At 43.8% G+C, this 21823-nt stretch overlaps 1 protein-coding gene across 1 annotated transcript in view; it reads right to left on the bottom strand.

Annotated features, from left to right (window-relative positions):
• Positions 1-381: 381 nt before the first annotated feature.
• LOC144690308 (uncharacterized) overlaps positions 382-21823 on the bottom strand; it is a 59546-nt gene continuing 38104 nt past the window's right edge. Inside the window, exons 10-18 of the mRNA XM_078557663.1 lie at positions 21485-21542; positions 16061-16304; positions 10589-10751; positions 9606-9755; positions 8999-9159; positions 2206-2379; positions 1328-1469; positions 983-1170; positions 382-612 (exon numbers count right to left, since the gene is read on the bottom strand). Of these exons, the coding sequence (XP_078413789.1) occupies positions 382-612; positions 983-1170; positions 1328-1469; positions 2206-2379; positions 8999-9159; positions 9606-9755; positions 10589-10751; positions 16061-16304; positions 21485-21542 (1511 nt within the window). The remainder of the gene's footprint in view (positions 613-982; positions 1171-1327; positions 1470-2205; positions 2380-8998; positions 9160-9605; positions 9756-10588; positions 10752-16060; positions 16305-21484; positions 21543-21823) is intronic.

Here is a 21823-nt window from a genome sequence, read left to right as displayed (position 1 = left end):
CTCTGCCAGCATAGCAAGAGTTAAAGTTAGCCAATGAAGGACTGATCATACATCTGCTGGCCAACCACCGAGGGATAACAGTTTGGACATGAGATGAGCATGCATGGTGAAGAGATACAAGAGGAAACCCTTCCGGAGCTCAGGAAGCGATTTCAGGAGAAAGAAGAAACCTACGGGACAGCCCCGATCAACTTAGAAGAGGTACGATTCCGGGCAGATCTGACATCCACCCCCTGCGTTCATTTTGAACGGTCCATCTGAGAGGTAACTGTATGTCTTATCAAATGTAATATTGGAATATGTGCAGTTTGGTTCCTACTCCGTTGATATATATGTCCATGTGGTTTTTGTGTCTCGGGCTCCGAAAACAAGAAGATTCTCTCAGAAAAAGGTCCTACAAGCCCCACTCCAGAGATTTGAGCACCAAAATTCCACCATTATATAATCCAAAAATTCATAAGCTGTGCTACCTGCAGAGAAAGGCATGAAGACATCTCTCTTCACAAACCTGCCCTCAGCGTCCAGAAAGTGAGATGGGTTGAACTCATTTGGTTTTTCCCATTGGGTTTTATCGTTCAGCACAGAGGACAGCAATGGAATCACGTGGGTTCCCTAAAATATTCAAATATCATTTCAATATGATTTCATTGTTATATTCAAACGGCATTATCGAAACTATTCACACAGAAGGAGCCTTTCGGTCCATCGTTCCTGTGCTCTTTCTCCATTACCAATTTAACAACAACATGAACTGTAATAATAAAACAACCCCAAGGTGTTTAGACATCGCCTCATTATTAGGATTATATATATAATGGTACATGTAAACTGATGAGAGCTGTCCACTTATTCCCTAATGGTGCACAAAGCAATTAGATACAACCTTGAGAGCTCACTTCCTCCCCGACCCCACCCCTTTCCCGACCCCTATTAAATGTCACAATATCAGGCCCCAGTTGTGGCCATACATCCCCTAGGGTACCTTTGGAATGAAGTATCCTTTGAAGTTTAAGTCCACGGTGGTTTCATGTGGGATGCTCAGTGACACAATGTCACCAAACCCCTGGATTTCGTGGATCACTGCATCAGTGTATGGCAAACTTTTCCGATCTTCAGCTCTGGGAGGTCGTTCTGATCCAATAACACTGATAATTTCCTTGTGAACTTTTTCTGCAAACCAAGCACATTTTTAAAGTGATTGGAATTATGGTTATGACTTTATTCAAGCTTGTTAAAAATCACACCCAGGGTAATCCAGGAATATGAAGCATACAAAATGATACAACAAGATCAGCTCCAGAGAGGAATCAATCCATCTGCTACTTACTCTGAATCTCTGGATATTTCATCATCAGGAGCATTCCCCAACGAATTGTGGTCGAGGTGGTCTCCATCCCTGCAGCAAACAGGCTGGTTGTGGTGTATGTTAAGTTGTTTTCATGAAAGTATGAATTGGGATTGTCCGATTTCTACAAGAATTAACGCCACAAAAACTCAGAATTGGGATTGGAATCTGTAGAATACGGCATGTGATAGATAATTAACCTGAAACGTCAATTACAGGGAAATGCAGCACAGAAAAGGAGCCAGGAATAAGAGACAGCAGTGGGATTACTCCAGGGTGGTACTGAGGGAATGCTGCACTATCAGAGGTGTCACTTTCAGATAAGACCTTAAAACGAGGCCCAGTCTATTCTCCCAGGTGGATGTATTGCAAGGAAAAGCAGGGGAATTGTCCCGGGTGCACTAAGATCTTCCATTGCCTTTCGTGTCTTTAGGATGTCCCAAAGCATTTTACAGCCAATAAAATGTTTTCTGAGTGCAGTCACTGCTATAATGTAGGGAAAAGGCAGTCACTTTGAGCAGGGCAAATACTCATGAACTGCAATGTTCGAATGACTAGGTAATTCCTTTTAGTGATGTTGGTTGAATCCACATTACAACAATGACTGCACTTCATTGGCTGTAATGTGCTTTGGGACATTCTGGAGTTCTGAAAGATACTGCAAATGACAGCTGTTTCTTTTTAAAAAGTGGGACTCTTTTCAAATCCATTACATAGAATCATACATTCCCAGCACAGAAAGCCATTCAGCCCATCATGTCATGCCAGTTGAATGAAGTTGCCTTTTCTCCTGCCAAAAAAAACAGACATAGCCAATAGAAAATCTACAGTACTTCTTAAGAGGGAAGTGGAGTTTCTACCTGCTGTTCTCTCAACATGAACGCCTCAATAAAACTCCTCAGGTCATTCTCATCCGGTTCCCGATAGTTTTTATTGAAGAAGTTCTTAAAGAAAGCAATAGTCTGCTTGAAATTGGAGAAAAACGTTTTGTATAATCCAGGAAGGAATCCCAAGAAGGGAAATGCATTGTATATCTATAGAATAGAAATAAGGTGATGATATGTATGTTAATGTCAAAGAAAACCAATAATCTCCTCACGTCAGTATTCTGTAAGTAGAAAAACGCAATAAATAAATCAGAGAATCATAGAATTTTAATGGCACAGAAGGAGGCCATTTGGCCCATCGTGTCTGCACTGGCTCTCCAAATGAGCATTATGACCTAGTGCCATTGCCCTGCCTTTTCCTTGTACCCCTGCACATTGTTTCTATTTAAATAATCATCTAATGCCCTCTTGAATGCCTCAATTGAATCAGCCTCCACCACACTCCAGACCCGAACCACTCGCTGTGTGGATAAGTTTTTTCTCACATCACATTTGCTTCTTTTGCAAATCACTTTAAATCTGTGCCCTCTCGTTCTTGATCCTTTTATGAGTGGGAACAGCTTCTCCCTATCTATTCTGTCCAGACCTCTTATGATTTTGAACATCTCTATCAAATCTCCTCTTAGCCTTCTTCTCTCCAAGGGGAACAGTCTAAACGTCTCCAATCTATCCTCATAGCTGAAGTTTCTCATCCCTGGAACCATTCTTGGAAACCTCTTCTGCACTCTCTCCAATGTGTTCACATCCTTTCTATAATGTGGTACCCAAAACTGTAAACAATACTCCAACCGAGGTCTAACAATTGTCTTATATAAATTCAGCATAATCCCCCTGCTCTTGTACTCTATGCCCCTATTAATAAAGCCCAGGCTATTATATGCTTTATTAACTGCTCTCTTCACCAGACCTGCCATAATCCTTCAATAATCTATGCATATATACACTCTGGTCTTTCTGCTCCTGCACCCACTTCAACATTTCACCCCTTCTTTAGTATCATCTGTCCATGTTCTTCCTACCAAAATGCATCACCTCACACTTCTCTGCATTGAACTTCATCCGCCACCTATCTGCCCACTCCACCAACTTGCCTGTGTCCTTTTGAAGTTCTACACTGTCCTCCTCACAGTTTACAACACTCCCAAGCTTCGTATCATCTGCAGACGTTGAAATTGTCCCCAGCACACCAAGATCTAGATCATTCATATATATCAGGATAAGCAAGGGTCCCAATACCGACTGCTGGGGAACTCCACTACAAACCTTCCTCCAGCCTGAAAAATATCCATTGACCATTACTCTCGGCTTCCTATTTTTCAAACAATTTTGCATCCACGTTACTACTGTCCCTTTTATTCCATGAGCAATAACTTTGTCTCCCAAGTCTTTTGTGTGGCACTGTATCAAATACCTTTTGAAAGTCCATGTACACCACATCAACAGCATTACCCTCATCGACCTTTTCTGTTACCTCTTCAAAAAGCTCCAGCAAGTTAGTGAAACGATTTCCCCCTTTAGAAATCCATGCTGGCTCTTCTTTATCAACCCATATTTTTCCATGTGGCCACTAATTCTATCCAGAATAATTGTTCCTAGAATTTTGTCCACCACTGAAGCTAAACTGACTGATGTGTAATTGCTGGGCTTATCCTTACAATCTTTTTTGAACAAGGGTTTAATATTTGCAATTCTCCAGTCCTCTGGCACCACCCCTGAGTCACAGAATCACAGAATCAGAATCACAGAATCACACAGTGCAGTACAGGCCCTTCGGCCCATTGAGTCTGCACCAACACGTGAGAAACACTTGACTTACCTACCTAACCCCTTTTACCAGCACTTGGCCCATAGCCTTGAATGTTATGACATGCCAAGTGCTCATCCAGGGAAGACTGAAAGATTTTGGCCAGTGCCCCTGCAATTTCTACTCTCAATCCCTTCAATATCCTTGGATGCATGTAGTCTGGTCCCGGTGCCTTGTCAACTTTAAGTACCAACAGTCTATTCAACACTTCCTCCTTATCAATTTTGAACTCTTCTAGTGACAGAGTTTCCTCATCTGGCAGTGTGGCCTGGGTAGCATCTACCTCTTTGGTAAAGACGCATACAAAGTATTCATTTAATACCTCAGCCATGGCCCCTTCATCAATGTGTAAATTCCCTTTTAGGTCCCTAATCGGCCCTACTCCTCCTTTTACTACCCTTTTACTATTTATATGCCTATAGAAGACTTTGGGATCCCCTTTATGTTGGCTGCCAGTCTTTTCTCATAATCCATCTTCGCTTCTCTAATATGCTTTTTCACCTACCCTCACAATCTTCCGTTTTCCTCTCGGTTCTCAATTGTTTTTTCTACCTGACACCTGTCATAAGCACACTTTTTCTTCTTTATCTTAATTTCTATCCCCCTTTTCATCCATGGAGCACTGGATTTGTTTGCCTACCTTTCCCCTTCGATGGAATTTTCATTTTTGAAGGTAGCCCTTGTTCAGTTATAGTTTTTCCCGCCAATCCTTCATTCCAGTCCATCTGGCCCAGCTCCGGTCTTGCCCCACCGAAGTCAGCTCTTGTCTAGTTAATTGTTTTTACTCTAGATTGCCTATCATCCCTTTCTATCATCATCCTAAAACATACAATACAATGATCACTGTCTCTTCAATGTTCCCCCACTGACACTTGATCCACTTGGCCCACCTCATTTCCAAGAACCAGGTCCAACAGTACATCCAATTCCTCTGACGCCCTACATCATATCAACAATTTCCAGTACGCTGGCCCCAACTGCCTCCTCTTCACCATGGACGTCCAATCTCTCTATAGCTCCATCCCCCACCGGGATGGTTCGAGGGCTCTCCGCTTCTTCCACGAACAGAGGCCCGAAGAATCCCCATCCACCACCCCTCTCCTCCATCTGGCTGAACTTGTTCTCTCACTGAACAATTTCTCCTTAAACTCATCTCACTTCCTCCAAATAAAAGGTGTGACTATGGATACCCGCATGGGCCCCGGTTATGCCTGTCTCTTTATGGGGTATGTGGAACATTCCTTGTTCCAGTCCTACACAGGCCCCCTCCCACAACTCTCTCTCTGGTACATCGACGATTGCTTTGGTGCCGCTTCATGCTCTCGTCTGGACCTGGAAAAATTTACTAATTTTGCTTCCAAATACCACCCCTCCATCATTTTCACATGGTCCATCACTGACACTTCCCTTCCCTTCCTTGACCTCTCTGTGTCAATTTCTGGTGATAGACTGTCCACCAATATTCATTACAAGCCTACTGACTCCCACAGTTACCTCGACTACAGCTCCTCACACCCTGCTTACTGAAAGGACTCCATCCCATTCTCTCAGTTCCTTCCCCTCCGTCACATCTGTTCTAATGATGCCACTTTCCAAAACAGTTCTTCTGACATGTCTTCCTTCTTCCATAACCGAGGTTTTCCACCCACGGTGGTTGATAGGCCTAGACCGTGTCCGGCCCATCTCTGGCGCCTCCGCCCTCACATCTTCCTCTCCTTCCCAGAACCATGATAGGGTCCCCCTTGTTTTACCTTTCAGCCTATTTCGCTCCCTTCCCCCCACCCCACCCCCACTAGGGCCATCTGTCACTTGCTCATCCTGCTTTCTACCCTTAATATCACCGTTAGCACATCCTCTAGCTAATATCACCACCGTCAACACCGCTTTGACCTTTTATGACATCTTTGGCAATCTCCCCTTTGCCTCCACCTATCACTGGCCCTCTATCCAGCTTCACCTGTCCCAAACCCTTAAACAGCTTATATTTCACCTCATTTCTATTTCTCTTTAGTTTTGATGAAGAGTCATACGGACTGGAAACGTTAACTCTGCCTTCTTCTCCACAGATGCTGAGTTTTTCCAGCTATATTTGTTTTTGTTTCAGATTTCCAGCATCTGCAGTATTTTGCTTTTATCTTAGTGCATCCATCTTGTTGGATCGGACACATGCTGCTGTAGCAAATTTCCCTGAACACAATCTAGGATCTTTTGCCCCTTTCTGCCATTTACACCACCACTGTCCCAGTCTACATTCGGGTAATTAAACTCCCCCATTATAACTACTCTATAATGCTTGCATCTCTCTGTAATTTCCCTGCAGATTTGTTCTTCTATGTCCTTCTCATTAGTTGGCGGTCTATAGACTATACCGAGCAATGTAATTGCACCCTTTTTGTTCCTTAACTCTAGCCAAATTGATTCTGCCCTTGAACTCTCTGGGACATCCTCTTTCTCCAGCACTGCAATGTTCTCCTTAACCAATACCACCACCCCTCCTCCTTTTCTTCCTTTCCCATCTTTTCTGAACACCTTGTACCCAGAAATATTTAACAACCAGTTCTGCCCTTCTTTGAGCCAGGTCTCTCTTATCGCCATCGTCACGGCCTGAACCTTCTGGTCGGCGTGTGGGGGAGGGCCCCACACACCAATGTATAAGATGGTGCACGGTGATGTTGGGAGTGTGTCCCGACGTTACCGAGCGACATTTCCATCCTCAGTTTGGCGGGCGCTCAGCGGAGTCGGCTGCGCGCTGACCGAACTGGCAAAGGCCTATTAAGGCCATTACTTAACTAACTAAATTGATTCTCAGGGCTGCTCATCAAACCTTAAGGTTGGTGGGGGGCAGGCGAAGAGCCCAGGCGGCCTTCGCATTTTTCATGGAACCTCATCCAGGGGCGGGATGAGGTTTCATGAAGGTTTTATAAATTAATTAAAAATTTTTAATAAAATCCATACACACTGTCACATGAGGGGACATGTCTGAATAATTTTTTCAAATCTTATTTTCAGGTTTTCACAGTGAAATTGAACTCCATGAGGCCGCTCTGTGACTCAGGGAGATTTCTGTGCTCTTTTGCACGCATGCGTGGAAGTGCACAGGCCCCGACTCTCCCTCCTCCCCTCGCCCACACAGGGAGCGCTGAGCGCTTCCGGCTGCAAGTCACGCTGGGCGTGCCTTAACCCTCCCCCAGAAGAATGTCCTGCAGCCGCTCTGTGACATCCTTGCCCCTGGCACCATGGAGGCAACAAACCATTCACGAGTCACGTCTACGGCCACAGGAACACCTGTCTGTTCCCCTAACTGATGAATCCCCTATCAATATTGATCTTCTTTATTTTTCCTCCCCTTCTGTACAGCCGAGACGCATGTGGTGCCACAAACCTGGCTCTGACTGCGCTCATCTGAAGAACCAGCGCCCCCAACTGCTTCCAAAATGGAAAACCGATTTGTAAGTAGGATCCCAGGGGACTCCTGCATTACCTGCCTACTTCTCTTGGACTGCCTGGTGGTCACCTATTCCCTCTCTGTCATCAGGCCCTTAAGCTGCGGTGTGACCACCTCTCTGAACGTGCTATTCACCTAGCTCTCAGCCTCCTGGATGTGGCACAGAGACTCCAGCCTCTGCTCGAGCTCTGAAACCCGGAGCTCAAGTTCCTGCAGCTGGCAGCACTTCCTGCACATGTGGTCATCTAGGGCACTGATACTGTCCATGACTTTGCACATATTACAGGACACGCATTCAACTCGACTGAGCTGCCCTGCCATGTCTTAACTCTACTTCCCTTATGTTAACTTTATTCTACTTTGGATTATTTACATTACTTTATTATATTTGCTGTGGATTTCCCTTATTCCTGGCCCTTGAGTTAACTCCAAGTATGGCAACTTGTTTAAAAATATTATACTTTTCTTCTTTACTTACCAAGTCTTACTTACCAAGGCCACCATTCATCTTTGAGGAAAGGTAGAAAAGGAAAGGTAAAAAAGGAAAGGAGTACTTCCTCCCCGAATTCCTTCAGTCACCAAACTCCAACTGAAGCACCCTACTGCAGCCAAAAACAGCACTCCAGTGCAGACAAAGTCAGCACTATGAGATAGTCTACATTTATACTCACTGAACCTAGCCTCAGAAAACCTGATTACAGCAGTTATCTAGTTAGTTAGTTGCAGCTGTAAGCAGAACCTGAATGAGCCCTGCTTTAAGGCTGGACTAATACTCACTTTCTTCCAACCCAAACAGCAACTGTTAGTTAACTGCAAAATTAAATAAAGACTAGACTTTAGATGGAATTTAACCCTTAAACCCCCTCAGTCACCAAACTCCAACTGAAGCACTCTACTGCAGCCAAAGCCAGCACTCCAGTGCAATATTAAATATTATGCAGCTGCCGCATTAAAGTGTCCAAATTGTGCATCCATTAGTGATCATCCTATCAAACAGCTCTGGAACAAAATGTTCACATCTCTCTCGAGTAGATCATTTCCAACCTTCTGCTTTTGAGCTCAGATTTGCAACATTCCCTTTTTTAAAATAAGAACACAGGAACAAGAGGCCATTCAATCCATGGGCCAGATCTCCCATAAAATTATAACCTGGCTGATCTCTATTACAAAAAATACTTTCCTGTCCTGGTTCCATAATCCAAAGGTTCTCAAACCCAGCTGACAGAATAACCTCCTGATAAGTTATTAAGGTGCATTTCTGCAGCAAGCAGCTTAAGAGAGTTTTTGTCTGGAAAATGCTGAGTTTTTTACCCTCCATATTAAATTAGATAATTAAATAGGATGTAACTCAAAATTGTGACTAACGTTCTTTCCTAAATTAAACAGCCACATAAAAAAAAAGAAACTTCACTAATATTTTGCACCACAGACTCCCCGAGACTTCATTCCAGCCACTGTTAGTTCCAAATGTTCTTTACTGGAATGTATTTCTGTGGCTAATGAAAAATTAGATTTACCTGGACCATAGTCGAACCAGCGAGTTGAATGTTTTCGTTCACTCTCTTTACTAAACTGGCAAATGCTTCATCCTCATAATCAAATCTGTCCCCCAAAACTATAGAGCAAATTATGTTGGCCACAGCAGTGTTCAGTTTGATGGTTGGATTAAAGGGTTGGCCTGCAAAAAAAAGGAAAGATCACACACAATTTAGCGCTGATCCTTTATAGCAAATCACAATTGTATCGCTCGTCTGGTAAGACACTGAGCTTGTTCGCTAGGCTGTTAAAGGAAGGTAGAGAGGAGGTAGCAAAGACTCTGACTAGACTGGGGGACAGTTCAGGAATTGAGAGTCGATTAAACTAGAAACTAAAAAACCAGTTGGTCACATCAGTAGCGGGAGAAACCCTTGATTCACATCAGAGGAAGGGACAGAGCTATGGGCACCCAGCAATAAGTGGGATTACTTTGGACTGTTCTAGCAAAAAGCTAGCAGGGACACAATAGACCAAATGTGATATAGATTTCTGTGATTCTTTAATGCTTATCTGCATTTATAAATAATTACAAGCACGCAGAGGAAAGAAACACTGATAATTCTGTTCACTTACCTCACACAAACTCACCTTTATAAGAATCAATCATTTTTATCAGAAAATCAGTTTCCTCAATTATTTTGTCTTCAATGGTTTTTTTGCCCATTCCAAAATCTCGTAACGTGGTTAAGGTGAACCTTTGCATTTGCTTCCATGACTCCCCATGACCAAAAATAATACCTACGATTAAACCCATTAGAAAGAAGTCATAAAAACTTCAAATATAAAGAAAAATATTTACATTTAACAGATATTAGGTTAATACCTCCTCAGTTGTCAATTAACTAGAATAGAAAATGATGGAAGCCTAGAAATTACTATTGGCGACATTAGGGTTATATTTGTGTGACATTGCCTTTCACGCCGTCACAAAGTTACATCAAATTTACAGCCATTCAGCCCAATTGGCCAATGCTGGTGTTTATGCTCCACATGAGCCTCCTCCCTCTCTACTTCATCTAACGCACACGGCAATTGGCGCTGGGTCCATTGTTAACTTTAAATTTGAGATTGTTGGTTTCTGTTAACCAAAGGGGTTAAGGAATCTAGAGCAGAGACAGGTATGCGGAGGTAGGTCACAGATATGGTCTCACTGAGTGTCAGGACAGGTTCGAGCGTCTAAATGGCCTCCCCTGTTCTTATGCTTCCAGCCCTAACAGCATATCAGTCAAATCTTAATGTATTAATAAAGATATTAACACCACTGTGTAAAACGTGGAAAGTAGGATGCCATGTGAATTTGCTGATCATTCCTACACTGACATCACCAAATGTGGTTCATAGCTAATCATTTTCAGATATTGTATGATTAAATACAATCACGTTTTATAGAAATTACAGGAAATTAGTTACTAATCTTACTCAAAGGGTTGGTTTTTATGTTAAAACATTAAGCTTTAGAAAAATAAACCTTGGCCAAACTCTGAAATTTAATGATTATCTGAACCAGGGCAAAATGCAGCCAGATTTTAACTTATAGATTTTACAATAATGAAGTTAACGGTGAGAATTACCATATCCCTTTACGGTCGTCTCAAATATTGGGATGCGTGCTCTTTCACCAAATTCCTCTGCATGGTTGACAATTGCATCCTTCACTGCCTCATAGCCGGTCAGCACCACCATATTTCTGGGTCCTAGCTTGATGCTGAATTCTGTGCCGTACTTCTCAGATAGCTAGAACAAAAGGAATGAATTATCATGAACAACGAATTCAACATTTTACATTGCACATTTTGTGCTGCTTCTGATTAATACATCGTAACATGTTCACCAGGGATGAGGAAACACCGTAGCTTGATAATGACACTTGCAGTCACCTGATACTGTTACTTACCATAGAGAGTAGTATAGAGAGTCTAGATCTTCACATAATGAGTCCACAGGGCTGAAAGGGTAATTTATGTAAGAGCTCACTGGAATGTGAGGTTGCAGACGAATTCACATTGTACAACTGCTGCCCTTGCCTGGTCAGGTGGCAGAAGTGGATAAAGGGCCGTTGCCCCAAGCAGCCAGACTATGGTTCTCTGTGGAGGTCTCAAGATGAAGATGGCACAGGGTGAATACAAGGTGGCTGCTGACAGGATAGTGAGCATTCAGCAATGTGTTGTATTAGGAATGTGGCACAGCAATTGCACAGTGATTGATTGGTAACGTTAAGTTTTGTGTATCTCCCCATTGTCATGGGGGTTCCCAGAGATCCACATGTGTGTGGTGGGTGGCTCCCTGCACCATTGGGGATCCCACTATCCTGACAAAGCCACATGCCCTCCCACCCTGCTTGTTCCTGCCGAGGAAGAGATGGTGTACTCGCCTCATGGGGATTACATGGCCTCCGTGACCTCCCTCATGCACCAATGCACAGTATAATCAGTTCTGTTACAGTTGCTACCTGCTCCCACCTGTGAAGACCTGGGCACATAAAATTTCAATGACACAGCGACCTTGATGCTGCTGGCAGGGCCATCCTTGCCCTCGTGTTTGGCTCTAGGTCGGGTTGTAGGAGGTAGCACGGTTTAGTTGCCACCTCCCTGCTGACTCTGAGTAACCCAGGCAGTGATCTTGCATCAGGTGGAGGTAGGAGAAATGTTCCTGAAAAGCCTCCCGGTGGAGACCCCTCCTTCTCCTCGCTCCTTGCTGGGCTTCCGCTCTCTGAAGCATTCATTCCGTTTGATGGTCATTTTTCAGGCTTGGAACTCCTGCACCCACAGCCTCCATATCTCAGTCACCAAATCCTATGTCCTTCCTGATTTTAAACACCAGCTTTCCAAAACACCTCCAAAAACACACCACTTCACTTCCACAAACTTAGTCTAAGTTGTAAGTCAAAAGCACTTCACCCTCAAGTTGGTGTCTGGTCCTTTAAATAACGTTAGTAGGGGAGGCCCCTCGTGTTGGTGAACTCCCCTCCAGCTGGGAGTGATCAGCACAGGTGTTCACTGAACCCAGTGCAAACAAAGGCCGGGATTTTGCGTGCCTGATCATGATGGGCATGTTCGGTGGCGAGATCGGAGAATCTCGCGAGAACGCCCTCGTCGCATTTCCTGACAACACAAATCTAGGACGTGATTGCCCCCTTCCCCAGTCAATGGCGGGCCGCGGTTCTTGCCATCGAACATCAGGAAATTATTTTAAATATATTTGCATCTCATTATTGTGGCCACATGCCAGAATCATTCTCCCATGATTTCACGATGATGTGATTTACAAGTGCCTTTAAAAGGCGTTCACCTGCAGACCTCAACCTTGAGGGGAACTCGGAGGTGAGTGCACACAACTTTGCGCAGCGCTCATGATGATGCTGGCGGCTCTGCGGATTCAGGGGGGACATGGGCAAGTGTCCGCAGCGGCTTCTTTGTGGCTGGCTTGTGGTTGTCGGAGCAAGGGCAGTGCCAGGGAGAAGGGGGAGAAGGCAGCCTCAGGGCAAGGTTACAGTGCCGGGGTGGTTCATGGCAGCACTGACCGAGGTTCCAGCACAAACACTTGCAGGGGTTGAGAGGGTGGGAGCTGAGGAAAGAAAATGGCTGGGCTAATGGCAAAACATGTCAAAGATGAGCACTCCACGGCAGCTGTGAGTGTTTAGCTTGAACTCAATTGACATGCTTGGAGTCAGCCTAGTCCATCAATGTGCCCACTCAATCAACACTAATTCCTCACAGTGCCAATGATTGCTCCTCTACTGTTTACCCCTTGCGCTGCAGAACCATTGTGTGATTGGGCAAGCTTGAGGATGCCCTTGGGAAAGGTGGCCATTGAATGCTGATGGAGGGGTGCACTCCGAGTCCCTTGCATTGTGTGTCACTGACATTGAAAAGTCACCCTCATGGTACAAGCAAACTGCGAAGCCTTGGATTCCAGGTTAGGACAATGTCTGCTCCTGAGATGAGAGTTCAGCATGCAGTTGAGTGGACATAGCTGCCACCACTCGGTCATGTGGTGTGGGTGGCGAGGGGTGTGGGCATGGTGAACCATCATGCGCACTAACACTGGGCATCCACGTGGTGGCCTGGACTCTCCAGCATGTGTTAAGGGGCCTTGAGAGTCAGCCGCAGGCGATGACTTGTCCAAGAGTGGTCTTTAGGAGACAATTGCTGACCCTTGCATCTCTCTCTTTGATATTGCAGTGAGGAGAAGGAACATAGAGTCTGGTGATCTCACTGTCTGATGATTGTTTATAGGTAGGAGAGAAGAAAGAGAAGAATATGACAGAGGTGCCCGGCTCACCAAAGTTAGGAGCAGAACCCTGGTATTTTTATTTTTGTTTTGGATTTCCAGCATCTGCAGTTTTTTGCTTTTATCTTAATTCAATCCTCACTGCCATCCCAAAGGAAGAAAAGCTCACCCTGCTGGGGGACTTTAATGTCCAGGTTGGCCATGACTCCGATGTTTGGAATGGAACCATTGGGAAAAATGGGGTTGGGAATGTCAATGCAAATGGTGTCCTCCTGCTCACAAAGTGGGCTCAGTGTGGCCTCATTATAATCAACACCCGCCTTCTGCCAAACACAGACAGAGGCTTCCTAGATCAAAGGATTGGCACTTCCTGGATTATCTCACTGTTCAGGTCAAAGATCTAAGTGATGTGTCTATCTCCCGATCCACACGTTGGACATGCATGAACATTCACCGAGCAACAAGATTTCGCAACACCCAAACATCCAAGAGGAAAAAGTTCAATGTGTCAGCCCTAAAGCAGCCTGACTGAAGAGAGGAATTCCAAGTGCAGCTCACAACCAATCTGGAAAATCTTCACACATCCAACTCAACTCCAGGACCATGGGCTCCAATAAAGTCAGCTGTACTAGAATCCTGTGCCCAGGCCATTGGGTTCGAGCACTGTCATCAGCAGGACTGGTTTGATGAAAGGGATGCTGAAAAATATGACCTCCTACAACATAAAAGAGGAGCCTTCATTGCCTGGCTGAACAACCCCAGGCTGAAGACAAGAAGGCAGCATTCTATTAGCTCAGAGATCAAAGAAAATCCAGAAGGTAAAGGACATGTGCTGGGACATGAAAGCTCAAGAGATTCAACAATATGCTGACCATTATGACATGCAAAGTATTTTTGAAGCTACCTGGGTCAAATATAGACCAAGGTCAAATGGATAAAATCCCTTTTTGCTCACAGGATTGTGTTTCTCTTCTTAAGGGTGACAATGCCATCCATCAATGCTGGAAAGACAATTTTCAACAACTGTGAATCCACAGTGGCAGCTGAGAATTTCCTGGCTATCCCTTGACATCCTGTGGGAGAATCCAGGGTGAACCACCATCGATGGGAGAGCTGCAACAAGCAATCAAACAGATGAAAAACAATCGAGCCTTCAGCCCTGATGGTATTCCAGCAGAGGTCTTCAAAGCTGGTGGGTCTTTGCTCGCATCAAGACTCCATGTACTCATCCTATTTAGATTTCTGAGGGCAAAGAACTACATCATCCCCACCCCAACTTCAGGAATATGACAATCATAACTATCTTCACGAAGGGAATTAAATCATTCTGTGGAAACGATCGAGGTATTTCCTCTTGTCCATGGCAGGGAAAATCCTGACACGCATTCTTTTAAACGTCTACTTCCTGTGGCTGAGGAAATCCTCCCAGAGACACAGAGTGGCTTCACCCCTTCCAGAGGAACCTCCAACATGATCCTTGTTGTCAGACAAATCCAAGAAAACTGTTGAGAACACCACCAGGAACTCTTCATTGCATTCATCAACCTGACCAAAGTATTTGACTCAGTAAATCACAAGGCTCTCTGGATTGTGCTCCAGAGATTTGGATGTCCAAGAAACTTCGTCACAATTCTGCAATTGCTTTGTGATGATATGACTGCAACTGTCTTTAGTGGGAGATCGAAATAGACACCTTCAAAGTCTGGACTGGGGTCATGCAAGGCTGTGTGACAGCCCCCTTACTATTTACAATCTACCTGACAGTGGCTATTCACCTCATCAAGGATCAACTGCCCTCTGGTGTCAGTATTAAATGCTTCAAACTCAGTCACATCCATGCCAAATCTAAACTGTCTACCATGAATATACATGATCTACAGTTTGTGGATCACTACAGTGTCATTGCCCACTCTGAAGCTGATTTGCTAGCCACTCTTGATCTCTTCAATTCTGCATACAAGAGACCTGGCCTCTCCTTGAGTGTTGCCAAAACAAAACTCATACCAACTCACACCCAGAAAGCCAAATACTCCATCTTCTATATATATTGAAGGAGAGACTCTGGAATATGTTGAGCACTTCCGAAACCTTGGCAGGTGCTTCTCTCAAAAGGCCACCATTGACAAGGAGATCAAACAATGGATCAGCTGTGCCAGCTCAGTCTTCTACAAACTACGGCAGAGAGGGTTTGACAACAAAGACTTCCTCAAGTCAACAAAAGTCCTGTGTACAGAACAGTTGGGGTCACCACACTCCTGTACTGAAATGAGGCCTGGACTGTATTGTGGTGACACTGAAGAGGGTAGAGATATTCCATCAGCAATACCGCCCCCACATCCTCTGGATTCAATGGGAGAACCATTGACCAAATGCTTATGAGCTTCTTGAAGCCAGCTCCAAAAGCATTCAGGGAAAAATGCAGCAAAATCCATTTTGATGGACTGTGCCCAGATGGTTTTCAGGCTGAAAACCATCTCCCACACCAGGTCCTGTTGTCTCAACTCTCAAATGGTTACTGTTCCAGGGGAGGACAACGAAAATGCTACAAATGTTAAACGGATCCAAGCCAGATGGTGAAATATGAAACAAGACTTAGGTCTTTTCTTTGGTAGGAATGATAAGATGCAGCCTTACCGATCTCTTCCTCCCAACTCTTATCCCAGTGTCCCAGTTGACTCCCATTATGTACTCTTTTAATAAAAACAAATGGTCAATAAGACAAACTTATAGAAGGGATGCGGCACCGGAACAGAAATCAAATTTACAAAAGAAAACTTAGCCAATCAAATTAAGATATCATTTCCAAGGCTGACGTTGCACTCCAGCCCCCGCAGTGCCCACTGGTCATGGAAGGCCTCAAGCAAACCGGTGTGCTCCCTCGTCAGGTCACCCGGCTGCAAGCGTAGCCGTAGAAGAGGGCCAGACTGTTGGTTGGATGACCCGTTCAAACTACCGGCTGCCTGGACCTTGGCCAGGCTCAGGAGTAGGTTTAAAGGAGGTCCTCCTCCTTCCTCACCACCCCTCCGCAATGGGTGGCCAAAGATCAGGAGGGTGGGGCTGAAGCGCAACCAAAAAATTGAGGAGCAGCCCCTTCAAACAACTAAAAAGGGGAAGCAACCTCTGGCAATCTATATGCACATGGAATACAGACTCCTCTAGGCTGCAGAAAACACCTGCGGCCTGATGGCTGTGAACCGCCTTAACCTACGGTTGCATGGCACTGCTGCATGCAACACCCTCGACACCTGGTCCCCGATGGAAAAATGGAGGACTCCCAAAAGAAGGGTCCTCCACTGGGGACCTCCCCCACTGCCAGGTTGCAGGACAGAACACAATGGCGTGTTGACTCCCATTATAGACTCTTTTAAGCAAAACAAAAATCAATAAATTAAACTAAAAATCAATAAATCAGAGGGGGTTACAGCCCCCAGTGGGGCACTGTAACTAAAACAAAAACATGAAAGGAAACTTACAAAATCAAATCAAAATGTCCCTTTCGGTGGTGATGATGTACCCCAGCCCACCAATCATTGAAGGTCTCTAGCGCTCTGGTATATACCACATGCTCCCTCTCCAGGGCCACCCAGCCGTGAACATAGCCACGGTAGAGGGGCAAACAGTCAGGTCAGTTGACTCCCATTATATGTGATCCCACTCTTTAATCAAACATTGCCCATCACCTGTGTATCATTAACAACATAATCAACAAACCATTAACATCAAAGATACCCTGAAGTTCCTTTTGAAGTGTGGTGGCAATGACATTAATGACTGGGAGGAAGTTGCTACCAATCGTTCAAGACTTATCAACTACTTGTCCATCAAGCTACATCACACTTTGAATCACAATGTATTAATGATGAGACAGACTGGCGGCCAAGAAGAAAAAGAAAAGGAAGCAAATCCTGCTCTCCAGATACCACTGCCTTATGGGACATCCTGCCTCAAGTGCCCAAAGATTTGCGGGTCAAGAATTGACCTGGTCAGTCACATGAAGATCCATGGCAGAAACTCATGTCCCTGAGTCGACATCATCCTTGAATTGAGGGACAGCCAACAATGATGACAGGAACAATGGGCGGAATCTTCCCCCTCCCACCGTAAGTTCCGTCCCGGCATGACAAAGTCGGAGTGATTCCTGACACCGAGTGCAGTGGGCTTTTCTATGCAATCATGCACTCCCTGCCTCATTAGATATGCAGACACACATTCCATGTCGACTCTCGTGGCGGGGCGGGCAGGATGTCGGGCGCCCCATCATCATGTCCAGGCACCAGGTTTATAAAGGCACCTAGACAGGTGCTGTACTGTCAGCGAGTCAACTGCAGAGTTTTCACCCAGCAACAGTGAAGGCACAACCATCACAGGGTGGTAAAGAGGGCAACTTGCAGATATTGCTGTTCCCATGCGTCTGGTTTTGATATGTTAACAAACCAAGAGGGACTTCCATCAGAGTTTTACATAAAGCGATCAGAGGAGCGTTTTTGAATTGAGTTGTTTTAGTTCAAAGGGGGATATATGCAGGTTGTAAAAGATGTAAGGTAAAGATAGGGTAAGTTTGTTTTTACAAGTCTAAGAGCTAGGGTAACGAAACATATTTAATCAATTCTGGGAAGAAAGCATTTCTGAACAGATTGGTTGAGACAATAGAGAGATCAAAGGGAAGGAATGCATTTAAAGAAACATTGATACCTAGGTGGGGTAGCTGGTCAGATCTCCCAGAAGACAGCAGGAAAGCTGGGCAGATCTCCAAGAAAACAGTGTGAACAAGGCCAGACCTGAAGACCCAATTGTTGTCAGCCTCAGAGGAGACCCCCCAAGGGAAAAAGACACTGTGTGGTAAAAATTACTGGAATTCTATAGATTTTAAAATCTATAAGGATAGTTGCTGAACAGAAAAGGGGAAAGTTAGCGCTGAGGGTCGTTAAGTTAACATCTTGTGGAACTGTTCTGAAGTAATGTTTACTGTGTTTATGTTTGCTGGAGTTTTTTGAAGAGGTAACAGAAAAGGTCAATGAGGGTAATGCTGTTGATGTGATGTAGATGGACTTTCAAAAGACATTTGATACAGTGCCACACAACAGATTTGTGAGAAAGGTTATTGCTCATGGAACTAAAAGGGCAGTAGCAACATGGATATAAAATTGGCTGAGAAACAGAGGATAATGGTCAATGGATTTTTTTCAGGCTGGAGGAAGGTTTGTAGTGGAGTTCCCCAGGGGTCGGTATTGGGGCCCTTGTTTTTCCTGATATATATTAATGATCTAGATCTTGATGTGCAGGGGACAATTTCAAAGGTTGCAAATGATATGAAGCTTGGGTGTGTTGTAAACTGTGAGGAGGACAGTGTAGAACTTCAAAAGGACATAGATAAGTTGATGGAATGGGCAGATAGGTGGCAGATGAAGTTCAATGCGGAGAAGTGTGAGCTGATGCATTTTGGTATGATGAACATGGACAGACAATATAAAATAAGGGGTGAAAGTTTGAAGGGGATGCAGGAGAAGAGAGACCAGGATGTATATGTGCATCGATCATTGAAGATAGCAGGACAAGCGGAAAGAGTAATTAATAAAGCATATAGTATCCTGGCCTTTATTAATAGGGGCGTAGAGTGCAAGAGCAAGGAGATTATGCTGAACTTATATAAGACACTCGTTAAACCTCAGCTGGAGTATTGTGTACAGTTCTGGGTGCCACATTATAGGAAGGATATGAACACATTGGAGAGAATGCAGAAGAGGTTTCCAAGAATGGTTCCAGGGATGAGAAACTTCAGCTATGAGGATAGATTGGGGAGGTTGGGACTGTTCTCCTTGAAAAGAAGAAGGCTAAGAAGAGATTTGATAGAGATGTTCAAAACCATAAGGGGGCTGGACAGAGTAGGTAGGGAGAAGCTTTCCCCCCCCCCCCGTAAAAGGATCAAGGACAAGAGGGCACAGATTTAAAGTGATTTGCAAAAGAAGCAAATGTGATGTGAGAAAACACTTTTTCACACAATGAGTGGTTCAGGTCTAGAATTTACTGCCTGGAAGTGTGGTGGAGGCAGGTTCAATCGAGGCATTCAAGAGGGCATTAGGTGATTATTTGAATAGAAAAAATGTGCAGGAGTATGGGGAAAAGGTAGGGCAATGGCACTAGCTCATAATGCTTATTTGGAGAGCTGGTGCAGACACAATGGGCTGAAAGGCCTCCTTCTGTGCCATTAAAATTTTGTGGTTCTGTGATTCTGTGTGAAGCCATTCTTGTATTTAAGTGTAATTGTGTTTTTTTCTCTATTTTCTTTTAATAAACGTTAATTCTACTATAAAATCATCACAACTAGTCAGGGACATAATTTTCTGATTTCAGAATCTTTCATCATACTATATAAATTGCAAAGACCATTTTGGCAGCTGTTTCAAATTTCTCTCTGGGATTTGGACAGCTCAGCATTTACCATCAGCCATGCCATAACATAATTGGAGGTTCTTTGTAGGATATTAAAAGAACAATTCCTTGATTGGCTTGGAATTGGTGAATTTAAAGACAACGAGGGTGAGGAGTATACTGAAAAAGGAGTGGTATTGTGAGATTTTAAAGTAGGAGACTGCAATATGGCTTTGGTGGTTGCTAAGACTTGTCTGGGAGTTGAAGTTATAACCTTGGTTGATTTACAAAACGTAACTAAAGCTAAGTTAATGGAATTGGCAGATAAGTTACAATTAGGATTACCTGCAGGGGTAAGGAAATCAGGCATAATTGAAAGTATTTTAATTGACAGCATTTGAAATTGGAAGGAATATCTGAGACCAAGTTCTCCAAGGGGGTGGGTCATTGGATTGGGCTCAAATTCAGTTGTAAATGAAAAAGATTGAACTGGAGGAAAAGGAAAGGGAATGAGCACTTCAGCTGGAACAGGCAGAAAGGCAGGAGAGAGAGAAAGAAAACAGGAAAGGGAATTGGAACTGAAGAAATTAGCAATGGAGGAAAGAGAAAAAGAGAGGGACAGAGAATTCCAGCTTAAAATGCTGGCAGTTAAAAAAGAGACACCAGAAGGTCATGCAGGACTTATTTCCAAATCAGAATCCAGTGGGGAGATGTTTAAATTTGTACAAGCTCTTCTGAAGTTTGAGGAAGGAGATGTTGAAGCATTCTTTACCTCATCTGAGAAGATAGCTAAACAGATGAAATGGTCAAAAGAAATTTAGACATTGCTATTACAGTCTAGGTTGGTGGGTAAAGCTAATGAGGTTCATGCATCGCTATCAGAAGAAATACCTGGGGAATATGATGTAGTGAAGAAGGCTATTCTGAGTGCCTATGAGTTGGTTCCAGGAGCATACAGACAGAAATTTCGACATATGAGAAAACGGCCTGGACAGACTTATATTGAGCTTGAAAGTGTCAAACTAAGTAATTTTGATAGGTGGATCAGGGCATTAAAAATGGAAAGAACCTGTGAAGCCCTTAGGGAAGGATTCTTTTGGAAGAATTTAAAGATTCACTTCCTTCAGTAGTAAGAACCCATGTGGAGGGACAAAGGGTTAAAACTGCTAGGCAGGCAGCAGAGATAACAGATAATTATGAACTGGTCCATAGATCTAAACCTTTTTTGCGACACCCTTTTCAACCTGAGAAGGATAGAAAATGGGAAGGTGAGAGCAAGGTTGGTAGTCAAAGGAGAGAAGGAACAGCTGGAGATTCTAAGGAGATTTCACCTCAGACTAGGAAGGAAGGTGCTGAGAGTGAAAGGGATGTAAGGAGGCTTAAATGTTTTCATTCACTTTGTATGGCCAATTTTATTACAATGTGCTGGGGGTTACATGGGAAACATTGTGGATTAGGTAGGAACTACAAAAAGTACTGTAAAGTCAAAAGTTTTTAGAACAAGACAAATTGGTAGGATTTGTTCAAGTAGAAAAACAAGTCACAGCCTATTCAAAGGAATTTTGAAAGGAATGTTGAAGACATGTTTAAAGATTTCATCTGTGTGGGGAAAGTCTTTTCACCTGTACAAGGTGGCAAAGATATACAGATTATAAGCGATACAGGAGACAATAAATCCTTAATCATATGGGATAATGATATTTCTTGTCATGAGGGAATTTTGCAGGATAAGGTATTAATAAGGGTAATTCATGGAGAAACAAAAAAAAAATTCCATTGTGTAAGGTGAATTTAAAAAGTAGCTTGAAAACAGGTGAAGTGATTGTAGGAGTAGTGGATAAATTGCCTATTTCAGGGGTTCAATTTACCTTAGGAAATGTGTAGCTGGGTCACAGATGTTGGTGATGATGACTGTAGTTGAACAGCCTGTGGAAAAGCAATCCACAGAAGTGTTGCAGGAAGAACATCCTGGTTTGTTTCCAGACTGTGCGGTAACACCATCACAGATTCATAAGTTGAGACAGGAGGAGGAGGAGTCTAGAAGACAGGGCAAAGAGACTGAAGTGCAACTAGCTGATACTATCTTTGATAAGGTTGTTCAGGAAGAGAGAATGGAGGAGAATGAAGCTGAAGCATTAGCTCAAGGAAATTGATAAGAGTTACAGCAAAACGATCTGAAAATAAAACAATTATACCAAACAGCTTAC

Source organism: Cetorhinus maximus, chromosome 15, assembly GCF_964194155.1.
Source record: "Cetorhinus maximus chromosome 15, sCetMax3.hap1.1, whole genome shotgun sequence".
Lineage (NCBI taxonomy): Eukaryota > Metazoa > Chordata > Chondrichthyes > Lamniformes > Cetorhinidae > Cetorhinus > Cetorhinus maximus.
Note: the sequence above shows the minus strand (reverse complement) of the source record. Positions and strands in the feature narration are given on the sequence as shown.